At 38.6% G+C, this 26,045-nt stretch overlaps 1 protein-coding gene across 1 annotated transcript in view; it reads right to left on the bottom strand.

Moving 5' to 3' along the window:
* Nucleotides 1–26,045, bottom strand: part of LOC123275345 (patj homolog) — a gene marked incomplete in the record, with an annotated part of 555,954 nt that overhangs the window by 341,886 nt on the left and 188,023 nt on the right. Inside the window, 1 exon segment of the mRNA XM_044743428.1 lies at nt 20,962–21,135. Within this exon segment, the coding sequence (XP_044599363.1) occupies nt 20,962–21,135 (174 nt within the window).

Raw genomic sequence — 26,045 nt, 5'->3', positions numbered from 1 at the left:
CTACAAAATTCATTTTTCTCTTAACCGTTGTTTAAAATAATTTTCATCCAAGCAATAATTATAAACAACATAAAATACAGATTATTATTATTTATAATAATCGTCGTAAACAAAACTCGTCGAATCAATCATTTCAAATAATTCTTAAGGACGACGTGATAAACTGATATAATTATTAATTAATACTTTTAAATAAACAATTAATCATAATAATTATGACAACTATTTTTTTGTGTGTTGCTGCAATTATTTTATTACATGATAAATGATCCAATAAGAAATGTCAGAGTTACGTAAAAAAACACTTTTTTCCAAATTTTTCTTCAACGATTGCTCTCTAACCAATGAACCGATTTTAACGTTCTTGGAGTCAATCGACGTAATTTTTTACGGTTTAGTACTGATTAGTTTTTGAAATTGATCCGTAGAGGTGTTTAAAATTTATTCAAGAAAAACCGCATTTGAAAAAATTTTTTTTTGCAATTTTTTTGACATTTCTTAAAATCTACGAGTCCAAATCGATCCAAATTGCAATGAAAATTCAAGTTTGGTCAAGTCTTTTTGAATGGCATGAACCGCAATCGAATCGGTTAAGCTGATCAAAAGTTATGTAACCGTCACATTAGGGTTATTTTGTTGAAATTTTTTTTTTGCTTGACGTCTTAAAAGTTTTTGCAGAAATAGAAAAAATTTTTTCCGCCTGAAAAAAATTTTTAACTTCAATTATATACTAGTCACAAAAATTAAGGAATATAAAGAAAATTCCAAATTTTTGGGTGATTTTCAACAAGCTGTAACTCCGAGGAAAATGGTCGTACAGAAAAAATAAAAAAAAATAATTGTAGCTCTAAGTGTCTAGTTTTTAGATAAGACTATGAAAAATTTTTGTCATGTCCAGGTCTGGAGAAATCTTAAGAAAACTACCGAAAAAAAAATTTTCCAAATTTTTTTCCGTCTAAAAAAGGTCCACGGGCTTCAAAAAAATTTTTTTGATTGTTTCGTTCAAAAGTTCTTTTAGAGAATTTAATACTTTTTAATTTGGCGTATTCAAAAAGCCTGTACGACGATTTGCCGCGGAGTTATCGTCAATCAAAGCAAAAAAGTTTTTTTTAACTTCCTGCTACGAAAATCGAAGATTTTCAGAAATCGGGAAGTTATTGTTTTCACCCCGTATTGCAAAAACCGAGTTTTCATCAGATCTCGACGTTTGAAGGTCACAGGAAGCTTCCCTGACTATCCCCGCGAGGTTGTCACGGTCTCTGTATGTATGTGTGTGTGTGTGTTTTAGGGGAATCCTTTTTACGGAGTAAACGTAAAAGAAAACGTGCTCTGCATCTTCATTGACTTCTGAGCAGGACGGGCACTCCGGGGAATCATCATGCTTGAAGCGGTGGAGATACGCCCGGAAACAGCCGTGTCCTGATAACATCTGTGTAAGATAATAGTTGACCTCACCGTGACTCCGGTTCAGCCAAACGTTGATCCTTGGTATGAGACGATGCGTCCACCTACCCTTCACTGTGGCATCCCACTGTAGTTGCCATCTACTTATGCTCCTCTGCCGCTCTTCTGTTCCAAGCTCCTCAGCGCTTAGTGTGGTCGACTTCTTTCGTTGGTAAAGGATCCGTCTTTCCTCAGCTAAGACTCTGAGAGGCAAAATTCCGGAGACGACACACACTGCTTCCATAGATATTGTGCGGAAGGCACTTGCTACTCTTAAGGCACTCAGACGGTAGACTGGTCCAGCTTTTCTCCATGATTCTTGCTTTTCTAGTGCGTCCGCCCATATAGATATTCCGTAAGTGAGCACTGATGTGACTACAGATGATAGTAGTAGTCTTCTGCTCTGCTTTGGGCCTCCGACGTTTGGCATCAGTCGTGCTAAGCTAGCTACCACTGCTGATGCTTTTGCACTCACGTGTTCGACTTGCTGCTTAGAGTTGAGTCGGGCATCAAGCATCACTCCCAGATATCGGATATATGGTTGTGATGTGATTTCTTGTTCTCCGACTTTCAGTTTTATGGTCTCTATCACTTTTCTGCTGGTAATAAGCGCAGCCTCAGTCTTCTGTTTAGCCAGTTGTAGATTCATTGAATCCATCCACCGGTTAACTTTCTCAAAGGTGATACCGAACATGTGGTTTATCTCATCTAGGTGTTTCGCAACGATTACGACAGCTACATCGTCTGCATATGCAACAAGCTTGACACTTCTTGGAAGAGTCAGTCTCAGCAGGCCATCATACATGACATTCCACAGAAGTGGACCCAGAACAGAACCCTGGGGTACACCTCCGGTAATATCATACTCTTTTGGACCATTGTTCGAGTCGTATCTCAGGATTCTGTCTGTGAAGTAGCTAGCCACTATCCTACGTAGGTATCCGGGTACGTTTTTCTCTTCCAAGGCTTGCATAATGCAGTCCCAGTTGGCGGAGTTGAAGGCATTTTTGATGTCCAGAGTGGCCACCAGGCAGTACTTCTTCGCTCCACCCTTCCATCTGATCCCTTCGATTGCCTCCTTGGCCGTTGCAACAACCAAGTTGATTGCGTCCAGGGTTGATCGTCCTTTCCGAAAACCATACTGGTTGTCTGCCAGGAGTGGATCGACAACTGCTTCTATTCTTTGGTGGATTATACGCTCAAGTATCTTACCTGTCGTGTCTAATATCCATTTCATTCTGCGCTAATAGGTAGTTAAACTTGCTTTGTTCGGGGAACAACGCGTTTACGATCTTCTGTAGGAGTTGAGGACACGTGGGTGATGGCATTAGCTGTTTTTTAAGATGGGTCATGACCACCTTATACGGCCTACCCCACAGATCTCTGTCCACCTCGTTGATGAGCTCCTTCCAGCATTTTCTTTTGCTATCTTTGATAGCTTTGTTCAGGGATCGACGGGCTTTTTTGAACTCTGCGACCAGCTCCACAGAGTTAGGTCGTCGGTAGCCACGCTGAGATATTCTTCTCTTCTGATGACACTCTTTACGAAGGGCGCTGATGTGGTCGTTCCACCAGTGAACGGAAGGTCTTGTGTTTATGCCACGTCTACGAGACATACTGGCGTCACACGCCTGGGTCACTCTTTTCATCAGGTCCTTGGTCTTCTCTTCTGCACAGCCCGCGATAATCTGGTCACTATTGAGAGCTACTAACAATGCCCTTGGGTCAAGAGTTTTTACCTTCCAACCAATGGTGTTAAGTTGCTTTTTAGGTCTTCTCGGGCTCTGGGCGTTTAATATTTCCCAGAGAATCGCGTTGTGGTCGCTGGCTGTGTAGGTATCCATCACCTTCCAGTTGATATTACCTCTGGTGAGGCTGCCACTGACGAAAGTGAGATCTACAATAGAACTTGTGTCTCCTTTGGTGTAGGTTGGTGTGTCACGGTAAGTCGATCCAGAATTGCGGTGAATTCGACAGTAGAGAGGCTAGGTGGTGCGTAACAGCTATAGAAGCGGATGCCCTCTACTGATACTGCTACAAAGCCGGCATTACTGTTGTCGACTGCATTTTGGAAAGGGAGCTTGCCACATGACCAGATGACAGCTTTGGATGTGCTGTCAGATTCCCAGGGTTGGGTACTCAGGTGTTTATATGGCTCTGCTATCAGTACCAAGTCAAACTCTAGTTCTCGCACGGATTGCATGAGCAGGTCATGCGCTGCCTCACAATGGTTGAGGTTGAGCTGCAGTATCCTCATGCTTGTTTGTTCGTCAACTTCTGGAGTGCATCCTGAAATAACGGGCACTTATGGGTACCGGCATGGTGGGCAACATTCTCTGCACTTTCAATGTCAGCACATAATGCACATTTGGCGGGATTTTTACAATCAGCAATCTTGTGCCCTACTTGTCCGCACCTGATGCAAAGCTTCGACCGGTCCACCTTGCTTTTGCACTGGGATCCATGATGTCCGAAATGCCAGCATTTAAAGCATTGAATAGGTCTCTTCGTTGTCCTTATTCGGCAATTAACCCAACCAATCCGGATTTTGCTACTTCCATCCAGTAGTTTCTGTGCTGTTGCTGCTGGTAGAATTACTGTGGCAATTTGAGTACCTCTATAGGCCTTACGGGTCTTGATTGCCTCTAGTGGTATCTCACAGCCATCTCCAGCTTCCTCCTGTAGGGCACGCTGGATGTGATCCTTAGTTGTTTCTTCATTGACGTCTCGGATCTCAATTACCTCCTGTGGTCCTTTGCAGATTACTTTTGCGTCTTCTTTCAGAATGTCTGCAATGGTCTTTCTCAATGTTTGGCCTTTGTCGGTGCTCTTCCTCGAAAGAGTTATCAGCATATCTCCAGCATTGGTCTTATGGATCTTCTCTACCGTACTGCGGACCTGGTCGTCAGGGACGTCCTGTTTTATTCGACGCAGGATCTCGGCGTACTTTGCTTTCTCTGTCAGCCGAATGATGAGGGCATCCGGTCTGATCCATTTCCGCGGTTTCTTTCGCTTGGGTTCAGGTCGGCGCTCCTTTGACGTCTGTTTTGAGAGCATCTCTTTCTTCTGTCACTTTAGCTCTTGCTTGGACTGAACTTTTTGCCAGACTGACGCTTTTTCCTGTTCGTCGCTTCGCCCTGCCGCTCCTTGTGGAGGGCTTTTCTTCAAATCCTTTTTCTTCATGGCTTGGCTGATTGTTGGGTCAGGAGAAGGTCGATTTTTTCTCTTACCTGACTTGTTGCTGGCTTCACTTTTGTCTTCCGCGACTGATTCACCGTCACCTTCAGCTCCGGTGTCAATTGCTTCGTCAGTCACGTCGATAGCCTGACAGTCTTTCTCCGGTGTAGCATTGGATATGCGCTGCAATGATGAGCGCCACTCCTCGTCCAGTTTCTCAAACCTTTGAAGGGCGTTAGTTACACCAGTCATCTTGGATTTAATCTCTTTGTGAATGTTGACCTTTGGTTGGACGAAATCATTCAGCTCACTGATCAGCTTTTCAAGGCGTTTGAGCGCTTGCGAACGCTTCATTTCAGCGCTTGCGTCAATCGCTGCTTGTTGGGCATGTAGCCCGTTTCCACTTTTGTTTGTTTCCTTTGAATTACTCATACTTTTTAATTTACCAGCGCATCGTACGGAGTGGAGCGGGTTGCCATAACTAAGAACGGGTGTACCCTCGGAGATAGTACTCCTACCCCAGTTCCCTGAGGCCTAGCCGACACTTAGCCAGTCCCGGAATATACGGACGGACTAGACTCGCTCGGAGCGGTGAAGATTCCGATCTCTAACACTCACTGCGTACTTCCTGATCAAGGCCCGAAGTGGCTGGCTCCTGATCCACTGCTGCAACTTACACCTCGGTAGAGCAAGCTCACATCAGCCGTGGCCTGCATCGTCGGAAACTACGATACAGGTTCCGGTCACTCCCAGTGGGTCACAGCAGAGAACGATCGTCTTGTTAGGTCAGTTAGTGCGACCAACCCATTAAAGGGGAGTTTTGTCCACGGGAGCGTATTTTGTTTGGTTATTTTGCTTGGCTCCTACCCGCTGTACCTCATCAACTAAGAGATTAAGTGTCATCCAAGGACAGCGAGCGTTCTCCCATCCGCTCGGGGAGACGCGCCCGGTAGCAGTATCTCTTCTGCCCCGAGTGTGTGTGTGTGTGTGTGTGTGTGTGTGTGTGGGTGAAAGTATGTGAACCGCTTGTAACTTTTGAATGGCTTGACCGAGGTTGGTGCCATTCGAAAGGGCTTGACCTAACTTAGATTTTGAAAACTATTTGGACCGATTCAGATCAATAGATCTGGAGACACGATAGTGTCTCGCGCCAAGTACACGTCCAATATATGGCGTGAGACAACGTTGTCTATATTCTCTCATCATATGTCAACATAACCTCCTCACATATTTAGCTCTATATTTTTTTATTATTGCTAAGACACTAACACTTGACATCATTGTTAATAAGTTTCTTTTTACCAATTATGCATATATTACAAAAAATTATTGGATCTTAACAATTATTTAATATATCGCCAGTTTGAAAACTTTTGCTTGCGCCTGTTTTCGATTCTACGAGAGATTTTACAAATTTAGGGCGAATTTTCTTATTTCCAAGTTGGCACCACTTAACCCTGTTATTCTACCATCTAAGTAGTTAATATACTAAGTACTGAACTTAGCGCCGATATAAGTAGTTGGTCTTTAGTTTAACATTTCAATATATGACAGTAGGTGGAGCCACAAAATCATTACCGCTATATTTTAGATGTCACATTGGTTAGTCACGCGCGTCATTTAAAGTATTGTAGTAATTTTGTTTGTAATTAAATTATTATAAAAATTCATGCATAAAGAATCAGCTGAATTACTTGAGAAGTACATATTTGGAATTTTAAAATATTTATAAAATATTTGATTATGTCACTTAATATACTCTTTACAAAAAAAAGATATATCCCACAAAAAACAGTTTCACTGTAAACCGCCGCGCCAAGTACACGTCCAACTATTGTTACAAACTATAATAATTCAATTTTTACGAAAAACTATTGAATCGAAAAAAAAAAACGAAGTACAAAAAATTTTTTAGATTAAAAAAACATTAAAGACAGTAAATATTAAGGAAAAAAATTTAGTGTACTTGGTATGCTATACAATTCACACTACAAGTATCAATTTTAAAAACTGTGGATAATGAAAGTATTCGAATGAAGCTCACCAAATACATTAAATTTTTTTCCTTAATATTTATTGTCTTTAATGTTTTTTTAATCTAAAAAATTTTTTGTACTTCGTTTTTTTTTTTCGATTCAATAGTTTTTTGTAAAAATTGAATTATTATAGTTTGTTACAATAGTTGGACGTGTACTTGGCGCGGCGGTTTAGAGTGAAACTGTTTTTTGTGGGATTTTGAGAAATCTTTAAAAAACTGAAAAAAAAAATTTTTTCAAATGTGGTTATTTTGGAATAACTTTTAAACGGCTTGATGGTTCAATTCCAAAAACTAATCAGCTTTTGACCTCAAAAAACAACGTCGATCGCCACCAGTCCGGTCAAAATCGGTTGATTCGTTCGAGAGATATCGTGAACGAAAGAAAACCGAAAAAAGTGTTTTTTCGGAAAAACTCCGAAATTTTCAGCGCGATCAATTCAAAATTTAAAATTCTTAGTGAGGCTTGAAAAACTGCGTCGAATGCTGCCAACCGCGTGAAAATCGGTTTATTCATTCAAAAGTTATTGCGGTTTAAAAATTCAAAAAATAGTGTCATCAAATCCCTATCAGACTTTTGAGCTCGAAGAGCTCAAAAACGTCATTGGTGCAATTTTATGCGCCTAAGTATGGAATTAGCGGAAAGTTGCAGGAATGGCCTTCAGGGTCAACTGTTTTCCTAATTTTTGAATTTGATTTTCAATTACTCAAAAAATAATGATTGTACAGGAAATCGAAGGAGGGTTTTGAAAACTGCACAATATTCTCTATAAGAAAATGAAAACATCTTTTAGAAAAAAAATTTTTTTTGAATTGAAAACTCGGACTGAAAAAAAGACAAAAATTCGCATAATTAAAGATATTTGGATAACTTGGTATAACTTTGGATAAAATGAATGAACGAAGGATATCGTCGGTAATTTTTTAAACTCAAAGTGTCCCCTAAAATCCATCAAAAATTCAAAGCGCTACGATTTTTTTTTCATTGTGCCCCGAAGCTTCAAATTCTTTGTTTTTGCAAAAATCACCATTATGAGCAATTTTGTGATTTTTATTCATTTTTTTAATTAAAAAAATTTTTTTCTCTCTAAAATCTTTATTTTGTCGATTGAAGAGATTGATTTACAAAAAATTTGAAAAAAAAAAAAAAAAAAAAATTTTCAATTTTTTTCGAAATTTTCTCGATTTTTTTCGACTGCTGTTTTAACGCCGGCATTAGAGTTACCCAAAGTGTACCACGTGGAGGTTGCTCGGTCGGATTTACGCTTCTGTGTGTGTGTGTGTGTGTGTGTTTCTGTGTGTTTGTCTGTCTGTCTGTCTGCAGCAGTTGAAGGACCTCTGTACGCACGGCAGTAACAGTTCAGTACCGTGTATTGCCACTTCTGTTCCGAATCACATCTCGTAAGCGCTCTTGCATGTTGATGCATCGTCGAATGTCACGTTGCGAAATTCCTTGCCAACAACGTAACAACGCTCGAGTCAACTGATGAAGATTGTGCAGTTGCAGATAGTCTCGCCGCAATCGACGCCCAAGCATATCCCAAACATGCTCAATTGGGTTCAAATCAGGACTCATAACTGGATGATTAAGCGTTGTTACGTTGTTGGCGCGGAGAAAAGTTCGCGTGCGAACTGCAGTATGAGGACGAGCATTATCCTGCATCAAAATGAACTGTCTTGCTCCCATGCGTGTGCGCATAGGCAGGACGTGTGGTCCCAGAATCTTGTCGACATACCTGTCGGCAGTCAACGTCCCACGAACGATGACCAACGGGGTTTTGATATTGAAGGACACGCCTGCCCACACCATGACTGATCCACCATTGAAAGCCGTAACTGGTCTCGTAAAACTATCCCGATCTCGTTCCCCACGACGGCGTTAAACGAGAGATCGTCTATCGCTGCCATGAAGACAAAATCGAGATTCGTCAGTCCATAAGACACTGGTCCACTGTCTACGACCCCAATGGTGATGGTCATGCGCATAAGCCAATCGGGCTCGACGATGTCGTGGAGTGAGCATAGGCACGCGATTTGCACGTCGAGCGCGTAGTCCTTGCTCTCGAAAGCGATTTCGGACCGTTGATGCCGAGATGTGTTGTTGGGAAGGACGTTGTCGACGATTGCGGAATTGAGGAGCGATCGTGTGAGCATGGGCAGTAGGGTTTCGACGAGCTTCGCGAATGATAGCTCGATCATCACGCTCGGTAGTGATTCGTCGTCTACCTTGACCCGGACGACGATCGTAACTTTGAGTCGCGTTAAATCGGGCATAGGCACGACTGACAACAGACTGACTCACTCCCATAGAAGCTGCTACTTCCACCTGACTGTAGCCCTCTTGAAGTCGGGTAACAATGCGAGTCACATCTGTAGCAGCTAAATGTCGGCGAGGCATATCAAAATGCCAAAGGTGATTATCAAAGAAAAGCTTACAGAAAATTCACGAAAGAAATTTAAGCTAGAAAGAATACAAAAAATTTAAGTTTTGTGTGAAGAAAAGACGAAACCCGCGGGGGGTATATCAATTTGTTTTTATTGAATTTTTAAAATGAGATTTGAAACTAAGGCAGTTGTAGCGGTCAGAAAAAAATGAATTAATTTTTTTTCACAATAGTGGAGCATTCTGAAGACGTTAAAAAAAAAAATTAAAAAAAAAAAAATGTTCGAAAAAAATTGACAACTTTTTTTTTTTTTAAATTTTTTAAAAAATCAATCTCTTTAATCGAAAAAATAAAGATTTTAGAGAGAAAAAATTTTTTTAATTGAAAAAATGAATAAAAATCATAAAATTGCTCATAACGGTGATTTTTGCAAAAACAAAGAATTTGAAGCTTCGATACACAATGAAAAAAAAATCGCAGCGCTTTGAAATTTTGAGATATTTTAGGGAACACTTTGTGGTTAAAAAATTACCGACGATATCCTTCGTTTATCCATTTTCTCCAAAGTTATACCAAGTTATCCAAATATCCTTAATTATGCGAATTTTTGTCTTTTTTTCAGTCCGAGTTTTCAATTCGAAAAAAATTTTTTTTCTGAAAGATGTTTTCATTTTCTTATAGAGAATATCTTGCAGTTTTCAAAACCCTCCTTCGATTTCCTGTACAATCATTATTTTTGGAGTTATTGAATATCAAAGTCAAAAAGAACTTTTTCGCTTTGATTGACGATAACTCCGCGGCAAATCGTCGTACAGGCTTTTTGAATACGCCAAATTAAAGAGTATTAAATTCTCTAAAAGAACTTTTAAACAAAACAATCAATTTTTCTCATGGTCATATCTGAAAACTAGACACTTGGAGCTACAATTTGCTTTTTTTATTTTTTCTGTACGACTATTTTCCTCGGAGTTACAGCTTGTTGAAAATCACCCAAAAATTTGGAATTTTTTTTATATCCCTTAATTTTGTGACTAATGTATGTTAGCCTCAAAGGGGGGTCCCCTTTCCCAGGTAAATAACATGGAAAAAAATTAGGATGACGGTTGACCCTAAAGCCCATCCCTGCAACTTCTCGCTCATTCTGTTCTTAAGCGCTCATAACTATATATTACGTATTTGAACTTTTCGACCTCAGAAATATTATTTTTGTGTCAATTTGAGCTCTTCAAGCTCAAAACTCTAATAGCAGTTTAATAAAACACAATTTTTTGAATTTTCAAACGGTAATAATTTTTGAATAAATGAACCGATTTTCACGCGGTTGGCGGCATTCGAAGCAATTTTTAAAGCTCCATAAAAAATTTTCAAGTTTAAATCAATCGAACCAGGAATTTTGAAGTAATTCTGAAAAAACATTTTTTTCGGTTTTCTTCCGACAACGATAACTCACGAACGAATCAACTGATTTTGACGAACGCAATAGCAAATTTCATAATTAGCATAGCGGAATAAGACATAATTTTGGGACTATAGAAATGATATGATACTCAAATTAAAACTTATTTAAAGAACTTTCAGATGCAATTTACAGAAATTAAATAAGCTATCCCATTAAAAAGTTATTCGAGTAAGAATGTGAAGAAATATAAATTTTTATGATTTTGAAAATTTTGAAATCATTGCATTTCTAAATAATTTCGAGACTACACATATGATATGGTACTCAAATTGAAGCTTATTTAAAGAGCTTTTAGATGTAATTCACAGAGTTTTAATAAGTTATACCATTCGAAAGTTATTCAAGTAAGAAAGTGATAGTCCGGTCAATTTAGACATCCAAGGTTACAAAAATTCCCACTTGGCTGAATATTAGTAGGATTGTTCAATACACTATTATAAAGGAAATGTGAAAAGTCCTCATCGATCCGGCACGTGCAAAAAAATTTATTCGGGGTCAAAGGTCACAAAAACGGGTTTTTCGCGATTTTCAGCAAAATGGTAAGTTTTATCATAAAATTAGCTTAGACAAAAATTGTAGATCAGATAATTATCTATAAAAAATGTCTAAATACTTTTTTTCCTAAGAGCCACCGTTTTTGAGATATAACGATTCAAAAAGTTGAAAGAGTTGCAATCGTCATAATATGTATAAGTACACCACGTATATACATCACTGAAGCCGTAATACAAGCAAAAATATCGTTCTATCGGTCAGTGTGACTTACACATATAAAATATGAAAATTTCGGGTAAAAAAAAAACCCAGTCCTTTATTTTCTACGCTAGTGTAACCTTCAGCAACAGCTGTCTCTCATTCAATTGTCTGCGTGGCTAGGGTCGTATACCTGCTTTATTTTACTATCTCCAATACATTCAATGCTATTAGTTTCGAGTGCCGTTCTGGAGTGAAAACACGTGTTTATTGTAACCTATTTCGTGCTGTTTTGAATTTTATAACAAAAATGTCAGAATATTGTTTTATTTGTGCTAAACTTTTAACTGAAGGTGAAATTGTTACTGTTGAACGTGGTATGAAGACATTAATCAATGCAAGTACTGAAAGAGCTGATGAATTTTCAGAATATCTTAAAAATCAGAAATCTGTGACCATACATGTGGAGTGTCGTAAAAATTATACTCGAAAGTGTTCCATTGCTGCAGCTATTAAAAGACAACATGAAGAACAAGAAGCCAGTACATCTACTAAAAGTCCTCCTCGTACCAGAGCACGTGTAAGTGAGTCAACTTTTGTTTTAAAAACAATGCTTATTTTGCGGCCACGAATTGAATGAAGAGCATGAAAGAAAAAGGTCCTCTGATTTTCGCCGTAAAATTCAACAAGTAAGTACAGCTACATTCAAAGATATGGTTCTGGAAACAGCTCAGGCTCGTTCTGATGCTATGGCTAAAACTGTTCTTTCTCGAGTAGAATACGAATACGATTTAGTTGCTGCTGAGGCTAAGTATCATTATGACTGCTTAAATTCCTTCTTAAGACCTAAAACTGGGGTTAAAGTCGGTCGACCGCAAGATGAATCTACAAATCTGGCAATGGAGGAAATATTCACTTACATCGAAAATAGTGATGACTGTCAATTCACTTTAAACGAATTGAAAAATGTTTGTAAAACTACAACCGTAGGTAAAAGGACGATAAAGGTTCGATTAAAATTGAGGTATGGTGATAAAATTATTATCACTGAAAAATCAGGAACATCCACCTTTGTATGCTTAATAGACAATCATCATGATATTTTAAATCAAGCTTGGTACGAAAAAAAAAAACAAATAAAAAAGAAGAACGATTGAGAATTCTAGAAGCTGCTGCAGCAATCATTCGCGAAGATATTCAATCCACCGTATTAGATAATTCTGACTACCCTCCACCAGGTCGCATGTTTGAAGATTTAAACAATGAAATTCCGGAGTCTCTTACACATTTTTTGGAGCGAGTTGGAAGTTGGTCGACAATTCATTAGAGCCAGTTCAAACTTTACTTCCACCTGCACCAGAAAAACTACTAAACACCATTTTTTGCAACTGTAAAAAAGGATGTAGTGCAAGATGTGGTTGCAAAAAAGTTGGACTGTTTTGTTCTGTAGCATGTACAAACTGTCAAGGCTGGTCATGCTCCAATGTTGAATTGCCAACAATTGAAGATTCATTTGATGTTGACGAAGAGACATGCGATGTGTCATTATTGGGACAATTTATTAACACACAGAATGAAGATGAAGAAGAAGAAGAAGAAGAAGAAGAAGAAGAAGAAGAAGAAGGAGAAGGAAGAGAAGAAGAACAAGAACAAGAACAAGAGAAAGCAGAAGTTAATGATGATTTAGATTCAGACGGATAAATTTTCTTATTTTTTGTAATTTACACCCCTTTCATCATTTTCAACCCTTGTCAATATCTACAGTTATTTAATAGTTTCAAATTAAACAGAATCATAAAAGATCAGTGGAATAGGCCTACCGGGGAAACCACATTAAAAAAAACGCGCTAAGTACACTACCTCAAAGGTGGTGTGGAAACGTGTGCATATTATGACGATTACAACTCTTTCAACTTTTTGAATCGTTATATCTCAAAAACGGTGGTTCTTAGGAAAAAAAGTATTTAGACATTTTTTATAGATAATTATCTGATCTACAATTTTTGTCTGAGCTAATTTTATGATAAAACTTACCATTTTGCTGAAAATCGCGAAAAACCCGTTTTTGTGACCTTTGACCCCTAGTAAATTTTTTTGCACGTGCCGGATCGATGAGGACTTTTCACATTTCCTTTATAATAGTGTATTGAACAATCCTACCAATATTCAGCCAAGTGGGAATTTTTGTAACCTTACCCCTATTTTTTAGTCTAATTTGACCGGACTATGAAGAAATATGAGTTTTTATGATTTTCAAAATTTTGAAATCCTGGCATTTCTAAATTACTTGACTGATTAGGCTTATCTTTGAACTTGACTTCGGTATTTATCTGTAGAATAAGTATGTTGAGTTTGGTTGAGATCCGTTGTAAATTTGCGACGCTATCGTCGTGACAAGCCGCGTTATATCCGATATATATACATACATGTATAAACTTTTGAACCATATGCATTTTCTGACTCAGCTCGACGAGTATAGTCAGAGTATAGTCAGAGTATAGCAAAATTTTTCAAAAGTTCCGTCATGAGGACCAATGCAATAGTTAGATTTCTATGAAATCTACTAAAAATTATTGCGGTTTGAAAATTCAAAAAATATTGTTCTATGAAACTTCTATCAGACTTTTGAGCTCGAAGAGGCTAAACTATTTGCAGATGATAAAATTCTATACATTTGCGGTAAGGATGAAAAAACTATTGAAAATATGATAAACTAGCAGTTCAACCCGGCTTCGCACGGGTATTTAACGAAGGTTTGAAAATATAAGATAGCCTATGTCACCCGGGGATAGTGTAACTTTCCAACAGTGAAAGTTTTATTCGAACAGTTTGAGCTTTTAAGTGATTTCCTCAATTTACCTCCTTCACAGTGGCCAATTTTGGATCAACGTCAATATGTTCTTTGTCAGTTTGACTTTCCTTTGTTTTTATTGCTTCAACTATTTTTTACTTTTATTTTACTTCCAGTGATACAGAATTGTTAAGAAAAAGTTAGTGAGGCAATTTTTTCCGATAAATACGACAAATCGAGTGATAAAAATTATACAACGTGCTTATCGTTATTAAAAAATGTAAATGAAGTAAACGATATTGCTGAAAGAACACTTGCTTTGGTTGAAGAATTCATTCAGTTTGGTACTGAAGACGAAGAGCAGAAACAGTATTTGTGGAAAAATGTACAGTTTCATCACAAATTATATCCTTCGTGCAATAAATAATCTATATATGAAAAAGAAAGTCGTGGACTTTTTGAAACATGAAATTTAGATCATGTCTATCGAGTTTCAATAACGTTTACTAAAAATTTCGTTACAACAAACGTCTCTTTAGCAGCAGGGAAAAAGCCATTGTAAAGTTCCCAAAACTTAACATTACATGTAGTAATTCAGTCAACGGACTAAGAATTTCACATACATGTTATTTTTTGGTGATTACATAATTTCTAAATTTCTCTTAATGCGGGATCACGGGAATATAACAGATTACAATGAATACATTTTCCAAACACTAAATATGTGAAAAATAAATTTAGCTACTTATTTGAATAGAATTCGTAAAAAACATGTTAAATTTATTTTCTATAAAAATTTGATGTTGTTGAGAAAATTTTCAATAACAGAAAAATTATTCGCACTTGAAGCTAGACAGGTTTTAACTTCACTTATAAGACTTGCAATGACTTGAAGTCTAGATCTAAAAGTGCAATTCTATAAAGCGCTCAGCGAAACGGGCGGATAACAGCTAGTATTATATAAATCTAACCAGTTAACAGTGAACAAAAAAATGTATAAATATAGTAATTTTAATTAATTCCTGGTTTTATTGTAAACTTTGTTTATTTATTATTTTTAAATAATGTTAAATTAAAAAATTGTTGATATATAATGAAGTTTATTGAGTTAAATCGTTGATTAGTTAAAATATTGAATTTTGTTTTATTATTATATCATTAATTATTATTTCCCTTCTATTCGGCCCTCTGTAACTTCGTTTCTGTTGAGTGTAGGAAAAAAATAGACACGAACAATTTTGAAGAGAATCAAATTTCCTATAAAAAAATTCAGAGCAAAATAAAGAAAAACTTTTTAACTACCCGCTAAGAAAATTAAAATTTTTCAAAAATCGGGAAGTAATTGTTTTTACTCCGTTTTTCGGAAACCGAGTTTTCATTAGATCTCGACGTTTTGAGGTCCTAAGAAACCAGGGTGACGTCACCGTGTCTGCATGTATGTATGTATGTATGTATGTGTGTGTGTGTGTGTGTGTGTGTGTGTGTGTGTGTGTGTGTGTGAGTGTGTGTGTGTGTGTGTGTGTGTGTGTGTGTGTGTGTGTGTGTGTGTGTCCGTGTATGTGTGTGTGTGTGTGTGTGTTTTTTTTTTTCCTTAGGGGGGGGAATCCTTTTTACGGATTCTAGGCATAGCTGTTTGGCCTGGATATGTGGCGACTTGACGCAGCGTCATACTAAAACTCGACGCTGACGCCCCTACCCACTAAACCCTAAACCCCTTTCTCTTCTATCCTCTGATCCCCCATGGTACCGCCGTAAGGCATTTCTTCGCGGGGGGAGGAATTAGCTGCCGCTTTTCCTTCTGGTGGCTAAGATGTTATTTCTTCCTTCTAGATTCTGTCTTTCGCTCTTTTTCACTCAATGGATCGCAACTCTGTAAGCACTTTTGTAGCAAAAGTGCTTGTGGCGTTCCAGGCAGCTTCTGACGACAACATTGCTTCTACTATTGATTCTGGTTGGGTTCTCTTTTTCAGAATCTTCTCTAACTCATCGCGCTGTTGGTTGAAACGTGGACACACAGAGAAAACATGCTCCGTATCTTCATTGACCCCTGGACTGGTCGGGCACTCTGGGGTATCATCGTGCTTAAAGCGGTGAAGATACTTCCGGTAACATCCATGTCCTGATAACATCTGCGCTAAATAATAGTTGATCTCACCGTGACTCCGGTTGAACCACACATCAATCCGAGGTATGAGACGGTACGTCCACAGAGCTTTCTCTGAAGAATTCCACTCCTGTTGCCATCTTGCGATGCTGTGTTGCCGTTCTTTCTTTCTAAGTTCTCCGAGGCTCAGTGTGGTTGACCTTTTTTGTTGGTATAGGTTCCGTCTTTCCTCAGCTAGGACTCCGAGAGGCAGAGTACCGGAAATAACACACACTGCTTCCTCTGATATTGTGCGGAAGGCGCTAGTTACTCGTAGGGCACTCATACGATATATTGGTCCAGCTTTTCTCCATGAATCTAGCACCTCTAGTGCGTCAGCCCAAATGGATATTCCGTAAGTGAGCACCGATGTGACTACTGATGACAATAGCAGCCTCCTGCTCTGCTTTGGGCCTCCGACGTTCGGCATCAGTCGTGCGAGACTAGCTCTCACTACTGACGCTTTCGTACAGACGTGTTCCACTTGCTGCTTGAAGTTGAGTCGGGCATCAAGCATCACTCCCAGATATCGTATATGAGGTTGTGATGTGATTTCTCGGTCACCGACTTTTAGCTTAATTGTTTCAACTTCTTTTCGGCTGGTAATAAGCACTGCTTCGGTCTTCTGCTTGGCCAGTTGTAGGTTCACTGTATCCATTCACTGGTTGATCTTCTCAAAAGTGATGTCAAACAGATGTTGAATCTCGTCGAGGTGTTTGGCGACGATCAATGCGGCAACATCATCCGCATACGCTACCAGTTTGACACATCTTGGAAGCTTCAGTCTCAGGAGCCTGTCATACATTATATTCCACAGAAGTGGACCAAGAACAGAGCCCTGTGGCACACCACCGGTTATATCATACTCTTTCGGACCATTTTTTGTATCGTATTTCAGCACTCTATCTGTAAAATAGCTAATCACTAGTCTGCGAAGATATGTTGGCACGTTCTTCTCGTCGAGAGCTTGCATGATGCAGTCCCAATTAGCGGAATTGAAAGCATTTTTGATGTCCAAGGCAGCCACCAGGCAGTACTTCTTCGTTCCACCCTTTCATCTAGTTCCTGCGATTGCCTCTTTGGCCGTATTAACAACCAGGTTGATCGCGTCCAGGGTTGATCGTCTTTCCCGGAATCCATACTGGTTGTCTGCCAAAAGTGGGTCGACTACTGCATCTATTCTCTGATGGATGATACGCTCAAATATCTTACTCACCGTATCTTGCATGCAGAGTGGTCGGTAAGATGACGGTTTTTCTGGCGGTTTCTTTCCTTTAGGTAAAAGTACTAACCGTTGCTGTTTCCACTTACGAGGAAAAGTCCCCTCCTTGAGGCATGCGTTGTAAGCGTCTAGAAATAATGTTGGTGCTGCCTTTATGATGGTTTTCAAGGTTATATTAGGGATTCCGTCCAATCCCGGCGCTTTATTATTTCCTACCCGATTACAGGCCTCCAACAATTCTTCTTCAGTGACAGGTGGAATGTCGTCCAGTTCATCTTGCGTTGACTGATAATTGAGACTGTGTGGCTGTGGAAACAGCGCAGTGACGATTTTCTGAAGGAGTTGGGGACACGTAGGTGACGGCATTTGTTGTTTCTTCAGGTTCGTCATGACCACCTTATACGGCCGACCCCACACGTCTTTGTCGACCTCGTATATGAGCTCTTTCCAGCATATTCCTTTGCTCTCTTTTATGGCCTTATTAAGTTCACGACGAGCTTTTTTGTACTCTGCGATCAGCACTGCAGAGTTAGGTCGTTGATAGCCACGCTGAGATATTCTTCTCTTTCGATGACACTCTTTCCGGAGGTTGCTGATATGATCATTCCACCAGTGTACCGCAGGTCTTGAATTCATAACACGTTTGCGAGGCATACTGGCATCACAAGCTTGTGTTACTCGCATCATCAGGGCGTTAGTATGTTTTTCTGCACATCCAGTCTCTATCGGATCACTATCGAGGGCTGTTAGCAATACTTCTGGGTCAAAAGATTTCACCTTCCAACCGACGGTGTTAAATTGCTTGATAGGCCCCCTGAGGTTCTGGTCGTTTGACGTTTCCCAGAGTATCACATGATGGTTACTGGCAGTGTAGATGTCCAGTACCTTTCAGTTAGAGTTACCTTTAGCAAGGCTGGTACTGACAAAAGTGACGTCTACAATCGAGCTTGCGTCACCTTTGGTGTAGGTCGGCGTGTCACCACTGTTGAGCAAGACTACATCTAGTGTAGAAAGAGCTTCTAGCAGCTCTCTTCCTCGTGCATTAGTCTGCTTACTGCCCCAGTCCACTGCCCAGGCGTTAAAGTCCCCGGCTATCGCCACTGGATGATGTTGCTTCCCGTACTCGGTCAGTCGATCCAAGAAATCAGTAAACTCAGCAATTGAGAGGCTAGGTGTTGCGTAGCAGCTGTAAAAACGGATGCCATCTACTGATGCTGCTACAAAGCCAGCGCTGCCATTGGTAGCTACACTCTGGAAAGGGAGCTTACCACAAGCCCAGATCACAGCTTTCGTGGTGATATCTGTCTCCCAAGGATGTCCAGCTAAATGTTTATATGGTTCCGATAAAAGCACAACGTCGAGCTTTAATTCCCGTACTGTCTGCATAATCAGGTCATGCGCAGCTTCGCAGTTATTGATGTTAAGCTGCAGTATCCTCATGTTCGTTTATTTGTCAGCTTCTGGAGTGCTTTTTGGAAGACTGGGCATCGGCCAGAACCAGACCGGTGAGCAGTAACTTGAGAGCCAGGTTTTTTCGCACTTAACGCACATTTCACTTTATTTTGGCATTGAGCAGCTTGATGACCTGTTTGCCCACATTTGATGCAAAGCCCAGATCGGTCGACTTCGCTTTTACATTGGGCAGTAGTGTGCCCAAAGTGCCAGCACTTATAGCATTGTAGTGGTGTCTCAACTGCTCTGACACGGCAATTTACCCAGCCAATCCTTATTTTGCCTGTCTTTCCGAGTATCTTCTGCACTATTGCTGCTGGCAATCGTACCGAAGCAGTTTAAGTACCTCTGTAGGCCGGACGAATTTTAATGACATCTTTAGGTATTTTGTAGTCATTTTCAGCTGCCTCTTGTAAGGCCTTCCGGACATCGTCTTTAGTTGTTTCGTCGTCAATGTCCCGGATTTCAAGCTATTCCTCTGGGCCTTTACAGATGACTTGCGCTTCTTCTTTAAGGATGCTCTTGATGGTCTTCAGCAAAGCTTGTCCTTTGTCTGCAGTCTTTCTGGAAAGCGTAATAAGCATATTCCCATCATTCGTCTTTTGATCCTTGTCAACGACGTCACGGGTCTGATCTGGTGGGACATCTTTTTTAATCCGACGCAATATCTCGGCATATTTTGCCTTCTGAACGGGTCGAATAATTAAGGCATCTGGTTTGGTGAATTTTCGCGGTTTTTTCCGCTTAGGCTCTGGCCGAGATTTGTTCACCGGTTGTTTTGGTAACCGCTCTCTCGCTTGCTCCTTCTTCTCCTTCTTGGATTGGACCTTCTGCCATTCAGTCACCTTTTTTTTTCCGGCGTTCTGCACTGCCGTGTTTTTCGGAGGGCTTGGTTTCAGGTCCTTTTTCTTCACAACTTGGCAGATCGTTGGGTCGGGAGAAGATCGATATTTTCTCTTAGTTGACTTACTGCTAGTTCTGCTTCTGTCTTCCGCGACTGATGGGCTCCAGCGCCCATTGCTTCTTCATTCACGACAGTTGCTTGAATGCTTCTCTCCGATGTAGTGCGAGAAGTGCGTCGTACTGTTAAACGCCATTCTTCATCAAGTTTCTTGAATCTCTGGAGGGCATTGGCTACGCTGGTCGTCTTGGTCTTAATCTCCTTGTGGATATTGACCTTAGATTGGATGAAGTCATTTAGCTCACTGGTCAGCTTTTCAAGGCGTTCCAACGCTTGCGACCGCTTCATTTCAGCGCTTGCTTCAATCGCTGCTTGTTGGGCATGTAGCCCGTTTCCACTCTTGTTTGTTTCCTGTGGGTTACTCATACTTTTTTGATTTACCAGCGCATCGTACAGAGTGGAGCGGGTTGTCATAACTAGGAACGGGTGTACCCTCGGAGATAGTACTCCTACCCCAGTTCCCTGAGGCTTAGCCGACACTTAGCCAGTCCCGGAATACACGGACGGACTATACTCGCTCGGAGCGGTGAAGATTCCGATCTCTAACACTCACTGCGTACTTCCTGATCAAGGCCCGAAGTGGCTGGCTCCTGATCCACTGCTGCAACTTACACCTCGGCAGAGCAAGCTCACATCAGCCGTGGCCTGCATCGTCGGAAACTACGACACGAGGTTCTGGTCACTCCCAGTGGGTCACAGCAGGGATGGATCGTCTTGTTAGGTCAGTTAGTGTGACCAACCCATTAAAGGAGGAGTTTTGTCCACGGGAACGTATTTTATTTGGCTCCTACCCTCTGTACCAGGTACAGCGAGCGTTCTCCCATTCGCTACGGGCAGACGCGCCTGGTAGCAGTTTCTCCTCTGCCCCAAGTGTGAGTGTGTGTGTGTGTGTGTGTGTGTGTGTGTGTGTGTGTGTGTGTGTGTGTGTGTGGATGTATATAAACCTCTCATAACTTTTGAACGGCTTGACCGATTTCATCGTGGTTGTTGCCATTCGAAAGGGCTTGACTGAACTTAAATTTTGAAGACATGTATGTATGTATGTATGTATGTATGTACACGGAAAGAAAATTGTACGAAAAATTACGATGGAAACAGTAAGTTCAGCTGTAGATCAATAAAGTTTGCTGGTAATATGTGCCATAAAAATAAATTATTCAGAAATATCTATTCATAGAAAATTTTCACAGTGTATACTCACGTGAGATTCAAAATCTGATCCTTCTTCATTATTATATCCATCATTGATTTCTCCTCGCTTTTGAATACAGTGACTATTGAATCCTTCTGTGTTGTTATGAAGTAAATGACGACTTAACTCTTCAGGATCACCGAGTACTTTCGTTGGTACAATTGGAGCATGACTTTCCAACGTCTGCGAAGTTCACAAAATAAACGTTTACAATAGAGACCATGTTTTTAAACTGTCACGCCTACTGTTTTTAGAAATATTCAGAAATGAGGAAGAAATTTCAAACCTCACTGATTTAATATATAAGTCTTATTATCTCACAACATACACTTTTCACAAAAATTAAGGAAGCAAAAAAAATCGAAATTTTTGGGGAATTTTCAACAGGCTGTAACTAGTAGAAAAATAGTTGTACAGCAAATAAAAGAAAAAGTAAATTGTAGCTCTGAGTATCTAGTTTTTGGATTTGAGTTTGAAAATTTGTTTTTGAAATTTTTTTTTGAGTAATCTTAAAAAAACCACCGAAAAAATAATTTTTAAAATTTTTTTGGTTTTTTTTTTAATCTACGGACTTAGAAAAAATTTTTTTGACTTAACTTTTATATGGAACAGATAACTTATTTATTCAGCTTTACTTTGGTTTTTTTTTTAATTTCGATACGAGCATTTTTTGCTGAAATATTGGTATTTGAATAGAAAAAGATCATTTTGTGGTTGATTACCAATATCTCAGCAACCAATGATCGCAAATACTATAGTATTTGTAGCCTTATATATATAGTATAGGCAGTGTATTAGTAGCAGATTCGCTGTAAACATGGAAGAAACAACACTGACGTCAACAAGGGCCCTGCACTATTTTGAAAATCTTCGATTTTCTTAGCGGGAAGTTAAAAATTATCTTGTGATGAAAAAGTTTCTCAAATATTTACCAAACGATTGCAATTATAAGATTTGAATTTTAAATGTCTGATTTTTAAGTAACTGCTTAGGAACAACATTTTACAAGTTAATCAAAATTTTGAAACCGGATAAAATTTTAATTCAAGAACACAATATTTAGAACTAATTTGTGACAAATGTACTGACGACTTATCTGAAAACCTTACAGGAAGGACTGATTAATATTCTAATCATCGAATCTACATCATGATTAAACTATGATGAGAGACAATAATTCTTAAACGGCTGCAACAGTAAAACTGTTTCATTAAACGAACTTTGAAAGACGTAACATCGAGGCTATTACCACTTCTGAGTAGTGGAAATTAAAGCTTATCAAAAGAGCTTTGCGATGCATTTTACCGAATTATCTTGTCTAGTTCCGTAATTATATCAAGTTGAAGTAGTAAAAACAGCAATTTTTACGATTTTTAAAATTTCAAAATCTTGTCATTTTAAAATTACTCGCCCGATTAAGCTCATCTTCGAAGTTAACCTTGGTCTTAATCGATAGATAAAGCATGTTGAGTTTGAAAAGAATCGGTTATAAATTAAAAATGCTATCGTGCTGACAAGTCACATTGTATCGTATAATATATATATATATATATATATATATATATATATATATATATATATATATATATATATATATATATATATATATATATATATATATATATATATATATATATATATATATATATATATATATATATATTATAATGGTGTTTTCACCGGCACTGGCGTCGACAGGGTTGGAGAGCACCACCTAAATTGGCTTACCTGAGTTTCGAAGGTAGTTGGCGCCAGGAACTTACCGTTCCACGATTCGAAGTCGTTCTCGTTTGTCGTCGGGCGGCGGGTCGTTGACGAAGAGATTTAAAATTCGAATGAACGGCGAAACGTAAAATGCTTAAATCTAAGTAAGCTTGGGAAAAGAATATAACAAAAAAAAAGTAATCGACGAATGTCCAGTAAACAATTTATTTTAACAGTCGCCAAGAATTAGTAATAATTTTCCAAAAATTATAATATTAACTAAAAGAAACAACAATAATATTGATATATCGGTGGCTCGCAGATACTAATTTAAATTACTTACAACTAATACTACGATGACGTAAGCATTTAATCGATCTTCAAATTACTTAATCATAACCAAAAATTATATTCGGTCCGTCAACGGCTCGTAAAAATCCCGAATTAATTTATAATTACTTATACGATGAAATAAACAATTAATTTTTGCTCAAATTAATTAATAACAAAAACAAAATAATAAACTCAATTCGTTCCGTCGGTGGTTCGCAAATGCTCAAGAGCAATTATACTTCATAATACAATACTCTAAATAATTAATTTATTTCAAATTTACTAATAATTACTTATACGATGAAATAAACACTTAATTTGTCTCAAACTATTTAATAATTTAAATAAAGCTTAAAGTCGGTCCGTCAATGGCTCGCAAATTCCCCCAATTAATTTGCCATAGCAAATTAAACACAATGTAGCTTTAATTCGACGATAATTCGCAAAATAATAATTCAAAAATTCAACAATTTGGCGGGCTCGCGGCGGATAACTAACTACGGTCGGTAAATCGACTAAGCTTACGGGTAGTTGAAGCTCGAGATAAGTTTGGGCTCGCGCTCGGAGATGGCGCGTCGGTCGGGCTAGCTGTCCTACACAGCTCCAAATTTCTCGGGCGTTACGTTTAATAACAACAACAAAAAGAAATCAAATTCAATTGTCGGCATCCATCAATAGTCCGGTCAATTTAGACCAAAAAATGAGAGTGAAGTTACATAAAGTCCCAACAAGCTGAATTTCAGTGAAATTGTTCAAAATATAATTATAAACAATGTCTAGAAGTTCCCCATCATTCCCCTGTAAGGAAAAAAATTTAATTCAAGGTCAAAGGTCAAAAAAATGAGTTTTTCGCGATTCTCAGCAAAACGGTAAGTTTTATCATAAAAGTTTTTCAAATGAAAATTGTAGATCATAAAATTATCTATAAAAAATGTATCAATACATCTAGAGTTGTAATATTTTATATAATATATATATATATATATATATATATATATATATATATATATATATATATATATATATATATATATATATATTATATATTAAATGTTTAAATATTTTTCTATCGGTCATTGTAACTTATATTTACAATATAAAATATACATAAGTTTTAACTACAAGAATATCAGGTAAAATGAAACCCAGTCCCTTAATCTTTAAGCCAGTGTAACTTCGAGACATTTGTCTCTTGTTCTATTGTGTGCGTGGCTAGGGTCTTATACCTGCTATAATAAATGAAATTCATCTTCTGATATTTTATTTGATGAACTTATGACAGTCCCAACCAGTCAACAGAAATTTCTTACAAATACCCACAACAAGTCTCGGTTCATTTCAATGTTGAAAGAAAAGTTTACGGCTGAAAATATATAGGTAAAACAAGCTAATAATAGAAACACTAAATAAATAAAAACACTAAATAAATAGAAACACTAATAGAGCAATTCAATTTGACAAATACAACTATTGTTGTTGGTGAAGATGTTGACTTACTTGTATTACTCACTGCTCGAACGCCAACTGAAAAAACTATTTTTTTCTTAAAACCAGGAAAAGCTCAGCATCAATCAGATATATATTCATCAAAAAGTTTATTTACTTTAGTAAAGTGTAAAGATCATGTACTATTTTTACACGCAATAACTGGCTGTGATACGACATCTGCATTTTACAGGAGGGGTAAAACAGCAGTTTTCAAAATGTTTGAAAAACAAGATTTAATTCAATGTGCTAAAGTTTTAAAAAGAGTAATTCAACTCAACAAGAAGTTATTACCAACGGCATCCGCTTTCTTCTTTCTATGTACGGAGCTCCTAAAAAAACTACCTGTTTAGATAAGCATCGATATGCATGTTTCGTTAAAAATACTAAAAATAAAAAACAAGTTCAATTAGCTTGTCTTCCTCCAACCTCAGTTGCTGCTCACCAACATCTTTTTCGAGTATATTACCAAGTGCAAGTGTGGCTTGGTTATCAGCTAGACCCTACAGACTGGGGTTGGAAGTTGGTCAACAATATATTAGAGCCAGTTCAAACTTTACTTCCACTTGCGCCGGAAAAACTGCTGAACACTATTTTTTGCAACTGCAAAAAGGGATGCAGTGCTAAATGTGGTTGCAAAAAAGTCGGACTGTCTTGTTCTTTGGCATGCACAAATTGTCAAGGCCGGTCGTGCTCTATTATTGAATCACAAACAATGGAGGATTCGTTTGACTCCGACGAAGTATCATGCGATACATCGCTATTGACACAATTTACTTGCATCCAAAATGAAGATGAAGAAGATGCAGGAGAAGAAGAACAAGAAGAAGAACAAGAATTTGAAACTTACGAATAAGACGAATAAACTTCAACACTTTTTTAACTTCCCGCTAAAAATCTCAGATTTTCAAAAATCGGGAAGTTATTGTTTTCACCCCGTTTTGCAAAAATCGAGTTTTCATCAGATCTCGACGTTTGAAGGTCACAGGAAGCTTCCCTGACTATTCCCGCGAGGTTGTCACTATGTCTGTATGTATGTATGTGTGTGTGTGTGTGTGTGTGTTTTGTAGGGGGAATCCTTTTGACGGATTCTAGGCATAGCTGTTTGGCCTGGATATGTGGCGACTCGACGCAGCGTCATACTAACTCGACACTAACGCCCCTACCCACTAAACCCTAAACCCCTTTCTCTTCTATCCTCTGATCCCCCATGGTACCGCCGTAAGGCATTTCTTCGCGGGGGGAGGAATTAGCTGCCGCTCTTCCTTCTGGTGGCTAAGATGTTTTTATTTCTATCTCCCTTCTAGTTTCTGTTTTCTGCTCTTTTTCTCTCGATGGACCGCAACTCTGTAAGCACTTCAGTGGCAAAGGTGCTCGTGGCGTTCCAGACAGCTTCTGATGACAGCATTTCTTCTACTATTGTCTCCGGTTGAATTCTCTTTTTTAGAATCTTCTCTAATTCATCGCGCTGTTGGTTAAAACGAGGACATGCAAAGATCACGTGCTCCACGTCTTCAGCGACACCTGGGCAGGATGGGCACTCCGGAGAATCGTCGTGCTTAAAGCGGTGA

Source organism: Cotesia glomerata, linkage group LG1 (assembly GCF_020080835.1).
Source record: "Cotesia glomerata isolate CgM1 linkage group LG1, MPM_Cglom_v2.3, whole genome shotgun sequence".
Classification (NCBI taxonomy): domain Eukaryota; kingdom Metazoa; phylum Arthropoda; class Insecta; order Hymenoptera; family Braconidae; genus Cotesia; species Cotesia glomerata.
This window is presented reverse-complemented; position numbering and strand designations above follow the sequence as displayed.